This window comes from Lontra canadensis, unplaced genomic scaffold (genome assembly GCF_010015895.1).
Source record: "Lontra canadensis isolate GAN:19392208 unplaced genomic scaffold, GSC_riverotter_1.0 scaffold19, whole genome shotgun sequence".
NCBI lineage: Eukaryota > Metazoa > Chordata > Mammalia > Carnivora > Mustelidae > Lontra > Lontra canadensis.
The window spans coordinates 10,922,072-10,930,341 of NW_022631013.1; the positions used below are offsets into that span (position 1 = coordinate 10,922,072).

General features: G+C 47.6%; 1 protein-coding gene across 2 annotated transcripts; it reads right to left on the reverse strand.

Moving 5' to 3' along the window:
• Window positions 1-3,735: 3,735 nt before the first annotated feature.
• STOML2 (stomatin like 2) lies at window positions 3,736-7,053 on the reverse strand. 2 transcript variants are annotated; one of them, XM_032860468.1, is made up of 10 exons: window positions 6,921-7,053; window positions 6,543-6,680; window positions 5,986-6,085; window positions 5,789-5,847; window positions 5,596-5,697; window positions 5,312-5,446; window positions 5,014-5,158; window positions 4,815-4,894; window positions 4,426-4,554; window positions 3,736-4,016 (listed from the first exon to the last, which is right to left on the reverse strand). In XM_032860468.1, the coding sequence occupies exons 1-10, from the start codon at window positions 6,963-6,965 to the stop codon at window positions 3,879-3,881; spliced, it is 1,071 nt and encodes a 356-aa protein (XP_032716359.1). In that variant the 5' UTR covers window positions 6,966-7,053; the 3' UTR covers window positions 3,736-3,878. The 2 variants fall into 2 exon arrangements, with proteins under 2 accessions (XP_032716359.1, XP_032716361.1); XM_032860470.1 differs by lacking the exon at window positions 4,426-4,554.
• Between the last annotated feature and the right edge of the window lie 1,217 nt (window positions 7,054-8,270).

The window sequence follows — 8,270 nt, forward strand, 5'->3', positions numbered from 1 at the left end:
ATGGCTGTAATAGAAAGGACAAAAAACGAGTACTGGCAATGGATGTGGAGAAATTTGAACCCTCATCCACTGATTTGGGGATTGTAAAATGGTGCTTTGGAAAACAGTCTGGCAGTTCTTCAAAAGGTTAAATATAGAGTTACCATACGCCCCAGCGGTTTCACTCCTTGACATACATCCGAGAGAAATGAAAAGCATATGTCCACAGAAAAACTTGCACTTGACAGTTCATAGCAGCAAAACAACCCAAATGGCCTTCACCGATAGACAGAGAAACAAAATACGGTATATCATACAATAGAATATTATTCTGCCATAAAAAGTAATGGAGTACTGCTATGTGTTATTACATGGATGAAACTTATTAAGTGAAAGAAGCCAATCACAAAATAGCATTTTATATTATTCCATTTACATGAATACATAAAGCTACAGAGACAGTACATTAGTGTTTTCCTAAAACTGGGGGAAGAGAGGAGTGACTGCTAATGGGTACAGGGTTTTGGTGTGTGGTAGGGATGGAGGAGAGATGATGAAAATGTTCTAAAATGGTGATGGTTGCACAACTCTGAATACACTACAAATCACTGAATTTATACTTTATTTTTTTTTAAAGATTTTATTTATTTATTTGACAGAGAGAGAGAGAGCACAAGTAGACAGAGAGGCAGGCAGAGAGAGGGGGAAGCAGGCTCACTGCCGAGCAGAGAACCCGATGCGGGGCTCGATCCCAGGACCCTGAGATCATGACCTGAGCCGAAGGCAGAGGCTTAACCCACTGAGCCACCCAGGTGCCCCTGAATTTATACTTTAAATGGGTGAATGTTATGTGAATTACATCTCAAGAAAGCTACTTTTAAAAAACATTTTATTTTACTTTTTCAGTGTTCCAAGATTTATTGTTTATGCACCACACCCAGTGCTCCATGCAATATGTGCCCTCCTTAATATCCAACACTAGGCTCACCCAAAACCCCCCCAACCCTCCCCTCCAAAACCGTCAGTTTGTTTTTCAGAATCCACATTCTTTCACTCCCCCTCCGATTTCCCCCAATTCACTTCTCCTTTCCTTCTCCCAATGTCCTTCATGTTATTTCTTATGCTCTGCGAGTGAAACCATATGACAATTGACTTTCTCTGCTTGATTTATTTCACTCAGCATAATCTCCTCCAGTCCCATCCATGTTGATAGAAAAGTTGGGTATTCAACCCTTCTGATGGAGGTGTAATATTCCGTTGTATAGATGTACCATATCTTCTTTGGAAAGCTACTTTTAAAAAAATATTTATTTGAGAGCGAGAGAGACAGAGATAATGAGAGCACAAGCAAGAAGGAGAGGGAGAAGCAGGCTCCCCATGGGGCTCAATGTGGGTGCTCAATCCCAAGACTCCATACCAGGACCCCAGGATCATGACCTGAGCCAAAGGCAGACGTTTAACCAACTGAGCCACCCAGGTGCCCCTCAGTAAAGCTACTGTTAAAAACAAAAACCCTCTCCATTGGTTTCACATTTCACAGTAAAGCCCAAGTTCTTGTAGTAGTCCTGCATAGTCCTACAAGTCTACACGCCAGCTCTGGCTTCCCTCTCTGATTTATCTAGCTGCCACTTCTTTGCTTCCTTAAATCTGTTCCATCTATTGTAACTTTTTTGCTCTTCCAGTTACAATGGCCTTACCGCCGTCACATTTAGAATCTCCAGGTATACTCCCAGGTGCCCAAATAGACTTCCCCTCATCTCCATATCTAGCTCAAATATAACTTCCAGAGGCTTCCAGGAACACTCTAATTAATGTTACAGATTACAGCCTCCTCTCCCACCTTCCTTCCTTTTCTTCTATAGCACAACTCACCAGCATGTGAAATACTAAACATCTTATTAATGATTTGTCCCTTCCAAATAGAACTTAAAATTTATTGAGGGATATCTGACTGGCTCAAGTGGGTAGAGCGTGTGACTTGATCTCGCAATTTTAAGTTTGGGTTCCAAGTTGGGTATAGACATTACTTAAAAATTAAATGTTATGGGGCACCTGGGTGGCTCAGGGGGTTAAGCCTCTGCCTTTGGCTCAGGTCATGATCTCAGGGTCCTGGGATTGAGCCCCGCATCAGGCTCTCTGCTCTGCAGGGAGACTGCTTCCTCCTCTCTCTCTCTCTGCCTGCCTCTCTGCTTACTTGTGATCTCTCTCTGCCAAATAAATAAATAAAATCTTTTAAAAAATTAAATGTTATAAATAAAATAAAAATAAAATCTTAAAAGAAAAAAACCTTAAACTCATTGAGAGCCTGGAATTTAGTTCTTCATTATTATATATCCTTAGTGCCTGGTATGTATTTTGAGGTTCAATAATTATCAAATGGTTAAATGAGTAAGTTCTAATTCAGACATATGTTGAAAAATGTCATCCCTTCACCTCCATCCTGATAGGTCCTTACTTCAGTTCAGGACTCATCATCCCTTCCAGGATTGTTGAGGCTGCCTTCCTACTGTCTTTCTGCCTCCCATCTCTTCTTCAAATACCCTGTCCACATTGCACCAGGTCACTTGTATCTAAAACACTAATACGACTACCTAATCTTCCTAAAATAATTCAGGAAGGGAAAAAAGAAAACCTTCATGGCTCCCTCCCTACCCCAAGGCTGAAGTCCAAATTCTTCGTATTCTATCTCCTTGTGCCGTGGACCTTGCCATACAGTTACAAACCCTAACATCCCACCCTTCAGCCTTAGCAAACTCTGAATGTTCCAACTTCTCTGGAACTGTGGGCCTCTGCATATTCCCAAACCCTAGCCTGGTGAAGGCATTAATTTTTCCAGCCTGAGCTCAATGGGCAGAGTTGGCAGCCTTGTTGCCCACACCGGAACCTTCTTCCATCCTAGCACTTATCACTTTGTATCTATTTCCTTGTCTGTCTTCCCTGCCCAACATGAGTCTGTGAAAGCAAGAACCACTGGGTGGGTCTAAACTGCTTTTGTAACCTACGTCTAGGACTGAGGTTGGCCTGTCATGAAATTTTTGAAGGAATAAGTATCTTCAGTTCCTGAAAACTCTTTAAGCATTCAGCAGGACTGTCCTGCCAGCATAGTTCTGCCTCCCATAAAAAAAATCCCCCCAGGGGTACCTGCTGGATGGGTCAGTTGGTGGAGCAGAGGAATCCAGCATGTGAAATACTTTTTTTTTTTTTTTTAAGGTTTTCTTTATTTGAGAGAGCTTAGGAGAGCACACATATGCATGCAAGCAAGGGGAGGGACAGAAGGAGAGGGATAACCGGACTCCCCGCTGAGCAGGGAACCCAATACAGGGCTGGATCCCAGGACCCTGGGATCATGAACTGAGCTGAAGGCAGATATTTGAAGGACTGAGTAACAGAGGTGCCCCAAGCAGGTGACTTTTTATCTTGGGGTTGTGAGTTCTAGTCCCACATTGGGTATAGAGCTTACTTAAAACAAAATGAAACCAATCCCCCCAAACACCTGCTCAAATTCACATCCCATAGTTAGCAGGAGGAGGAACTACACTCCCCAGCTGGCAGTTTAGTAGACCTGTGGCTTAATCCTTCCACCCTATCCCAAGCTTCTCCTGAAGATAGAAAGGATGATTTTATTTACACGAGGTTCATTCTTACTCGTGGAGGAATCAGTTTCCTAGACCTGAGAGGCCTGGAGGATGGAAGCGGACATCCACGGAAAACAATGGTGATTTTTTCCCAACCTCATTCCCCAATCAAAGAAGACAGTTTCTGGTTTGCCACTGGCAAGTTTATTACATGATTAAAGTTCAAATAAAAAAATAATAACAAAATCTTGGCAGGGAAGCTAGAGCCAGAGTCTGGGAGTACTGTTTCCCTGTCCCCAGCCTCCCTGGCCAAGCCCAGCTCCATTAACTTAGTTTGACTCGATCAAATTCCTCATCAAGACTTCCATCTGTGCCCTGGACATCTCTGCTGCTCCCGCTGGAGACTGAGTCCTGGGCCCCTGGCACTGGGGCTTTGGTGAGGGCCCCATATACACCCATGGCCTAAGAAGAGGGACAAAGAGAGAGCCATGAGGACACATAACAGAAGGCACAGCCCAACCCACCAATGACTAAAAAGAAAGTGGGGCTGGGCCCAGTATGGTTGTTTTTCCTTTCTCTCTCTCAAGCCTCAAACTTTTGAGCTGATTCTAAGAATCTTATAAGCTGTCAAAACAGGGTCACCCTCAAAATACTGGTGTAGGTATCTCCCCAAAAAAGAGATGTCTCAAGAGCCCCTATGTACAGGGGTAAGGAGTGTTTCGTTTTTAGAGATTTATTCTCTACAGAGGCTAACAGGAGGTCTAGGTCTCATGGAACTCCAAAAGCCTCCATGGTGTGTAAGTTGTGATGGTGGTGGTGGGGTCTCAGTTTCTGGCATTGGTGTTGTGCTGGGTCCTCGGGGCGCTCTAACCTGAGCCACCATACTGGTGACATCGCCAGGGTTGGAGGGCAGCAGAATAGTGTTGGAGTCCTTAGCCAGTTTGGAGAAAGCACTGACATACTGCTCAGCCACAGTCAGTGAGGCTGCTGCATCTCCATTCTGTGGCCATAGAAGGGAAAAAAACACAGATCACAGACTTGGACAAGGGGTTGAGGACAGAGGGTACGTAGAGGGGAGGGGAGAAAAAAGAAATCAGATTCCTGAAAAAAGGATCAGATCACAATGCAGATCACAATACAAGAGATCATGTAATCTGGCTGAATGGAACCCACAAAGGCAGGAACTTCTCCCAAGGGTAGATGAGAAAACCTCTTCCAGTGTCAATTCCTGTCCCCGACTCCCACCCTGGGGCCTCTTACATGTTGTGTTAGAGCTGCAGCCAGGATCCGAATAGCTTCAGCCTTAGCCTTGGCCTTGGCCAGAACTGCACTGGCCTCTCCTGGAAGAAAAGAGACAAAGCTTTACTCATGAGGTCAGGGTACGTCAATGCTCCTGTCACAGCACCAACCCTCAAAGATCCACACCCGGCTCCTCCCTCAGCCTCTACCCTCTACGGACCTGCTGCCTGATTTATTTGTTCAGCCTTTTCCGCCTCGGAGGCCAGGATCTGTGCCTGCTTCTTCCCCTCTGCCACGTTGATGGCTGACTCTCGGGTCCCCTCAGACTCTAGAACTGTGGCCCGTTTCCGCCTCTCTGCCTCCACCTAGAAGCCCCCAACAAGCCCCATCAAAAAGAAGCCAGAATAAACTCTTACAGAGACCTGTAATTGTACCCATCATGATAGGGAAGGGAGTTCAGGTACTCATGAGACTTGAGCATCCTGAACTCCTCTTCCCCATCCCTCCCTGGCCCCCACCTGCATCTGCATGGACTCTTTCACCCGGGGTGGCACGTGGATATCCTTGATCTCATAACGGAGGCAGCGAATGCCCCAGCAGTCAGCAGCCTGATTGATGGCGTCCACAATGCTAGCATTCAGGGACTCCCGCTCCTGGAAAAAGAGGTATAAGTTCCATGGCTTCAACCCACTGATCAAGGGTCTAAGCTGAGAAGTGCCTCTGACTGATCTTGACCCCCAGAAAGGACTGAGAGTGAGAGGTATGTGTCTTTCAACACTAACTCTGGCTCAGATCCCCTTACCCGGAAGACTTTGTCCAGAGAGAGTTTGCCGAGCTCTGATCTCATGGTTGTCTGAGCTAGCTGTGTGACAGCATACTCAGGGTCCTCTACACCATAGCTTGCCTGAAAAGAGCATGGATAGTTTAAGAAGCCTGAGTGCAGGATTTTAGTGAGAAAAGCAACTCAGAAGCTGAATAAAGCAAGCAGGAGATACCTTGTAAGGGTCCATGATTCGCAGATAAAGGACTCCATCGATTTGCAGAGTTACATTGTCTACAGGTACAGGAGTGGGAGAGAAAAGGGGGAAAATCAGGCCTCCAATTTTCAGTCAACTCTTTCTCCTGAGCTCTGGATCTCCTGCAACCACATCCTAATGGCCTCAGAAAACCCGTGTCACCCTGCACCCCTCACCGAGAGTCACAGCCGACTGCTCAGGCACGTTGATGACAATTTCCTTGAGACTCTGCACATATCGGATCCGGTCTAACACAGGGATGAGGATGTTCAAGCCCTGGGAAGAGGAGTCATGGGTCCTCAGGATGAGGGTTGTAGGGTTGGGATTCAAGCTAGGCCTGGAGTGGGTATGGAATCAACATGTGGAACATTCCAAGTACAGCAGAAAGCTGGGGGTGTCAATGGTAGGGAAGCCCAAGAGGATAGGAATACAAGGGGGCACAACTGAATGGAAGAGAGAATCAATGGAATAGGCGCCAGCAGAGTAGCAGACGGTGGAGCTGAGAGAGTAGATAGGGGAGATACCCAAGAACGGGGTCTGTGGGATGCTAGAGCAAACAGGAAAAGATGGTAACATGGGTATGAAGTTCAGCAGCCTGGGGTCCGCTAGGTCTGGCTGGGGGAGTTGGAAGCCAAAGGTGGGGGTAGGCTCAAAGGAGATCCCACCCCATTCGCCCATGTCATGGGGGAATTCGCCATCCGGCTGGCCCTGAGTGGGCAGAGGAGGTTCTCACAGGCTCCAAGATCCGATGGAATCGGCCCATTCGCTCCACCACCCAGGCCTCCTGCTGCGGCACAAACAGTACCACGGTGTTTCGGGGCAATCCAGAGGAGGCGCGACGCGGAGCACGACCAGAAGCCTGTACGGAGCCCTAAAGAAAAGACAAGGATTAGCTGAGACCTCAGCCGGCGGGGCACCCCAACCCTCTCGGCGCCTGTCCAGGAGACATCTTCCTAAACCGCGACCCTAAAGGGTCCTCCGAGAGGAACTCACGTGGATACCATGACCTCTGACCCCAGTTCTCTGACAAAACTTAGAATCCCGCTGCTTCCCAGGTACGGACCCAGGTGCTCTCTGGCCCGACCTTTGGAGAAGGTTCCCCCGAACTCACCCTCAGCAAAAGGGCCCCAGTCCCCCGCGCCGCGCGCGCCAGCATTTCCCACGGCCGAAGGACCTCCGGAACCAACGAGACGAGGAGCAGAGAGGTCGCTCTAGAATCCCGGACCCGAGCCTTTCCTCCTATATTTCCACTCCCCAGACGTACTTCCGGCCGTCTGCCCCCCGCCCCCAACCTCAGCCAATCAGCATTATTCAGCTGCAGTGTGTATCAAATTGTTTCCTTGGAGATGCAGGCCTTCTAGTGAAGGCCGGAGGGTGGAACTCGTTCTAGTTCTCGTTGATCGAGTCCAAGATCCCGGACATGGTGACTATACAGGCTATTTTTCACGTGCAGCTGGCCCAAGAACACCTCCCATCGAATTCTTTACCTCCATCAGGAGACTCAGTTTACCCTTCTGAGCATATAAACGCTCCTGTCACCATAGCGACCAGGGGATTGGCGCTCTTTCCTACGGTTGCCATAGTGACATAGTCAGGTAGCCCAGCTGTGTTGTATCCAGCCCTCCCACTAGGGACTGACCCCATTCCCGTTGCCGTGGTGACTGGGCCTAACAATGCCTAGTGATTGGACTGAGATTTCCCCTTCCCCTCTTTTCGCAAAGCACCACAGCTTTTTCTACCTCTTTCGACCTCTTCCCAGTTTATCAGGCCTAGCGCCCTTGCATAGCGCCCCACACAGCCCCTACATTCGGCCTTCTCTGGATCATGTCACTGGACACATCCCTGATGCTCGGGCACGTCTTTTAAGAGACCTCCATTAAATCACTCTCATTTTACATTTCGGGGCACATAAGTTCAAGAGGGGCTAAAATCAGTAACAAAAGAACCACTATAGGAATGCAGGTCTACATTCAGAGAGTTTAGCTTTTGTGGACTGAATCTTCCCCACCACCCAACCCCATTTATCTGAAAAGAGCAAGACCAGATCCTGAGAATCTTTAGGACCTTGCCTAAGACTTCATGGCCTTAGGTCTCAGGTGTCCTCTTTGGAAAAATGGGAAGAGTCTGAGCTCCAGTTAGGCCCTCCATCCCCATTACCATACACTCCCCAACAGAAAAAGTAAGGTTTAGCTCAAGTTTCCAAACAAGAATTTATTCTTTCTTTCTGTTGTTTTTTTTTTTTTCTTGAAAAAAAGTACCAGGTACAATTTTTTCCTTTTTCCTTTTTGTTCAAGTTTCAAGCAATTGCTTGTTCCCCTCAGCCCAGCCCCAGGAGTTAGGGCTAAGGCTGGGTCAGAATCTGGTGTGGGTATTGGGGTAGTTGGGAATCACATGACTGGGTGTGAGGGGTGTCCCTCACCCCAGCTGAGGTAGGTGGGTCAGAGTCTGGCCAGATGAGAGG

What these genes read in the sequence shown, in the direction of transcription:
- STOML2 (XM_032860468.1), bottom strand. Translation starts at nt 6,965, where the DNA reads ATGCTGGCGCGCGCGGCGCGGGGGACTGGGGCCCTTTTGCTGAGG. An exon ending in TCCATCGGATCTTGGAGCCT is followed by an intron (nt 6,086 to 6,542) that starts GTGAGAACCTCC and finishes TCCTCTTCCCAG; the next exon opens with GGCTTGAACATCCTCATCCC. An exon ending in CTCTGGACAAAGTCTTCCGG is followed by an intron (nt 5,447 to 5,595) that starts GTAAGGGGATCT and finishes CTCTTTTTCCAG; the next exon opens with GAGCGGGAGTCCCTGAATGC.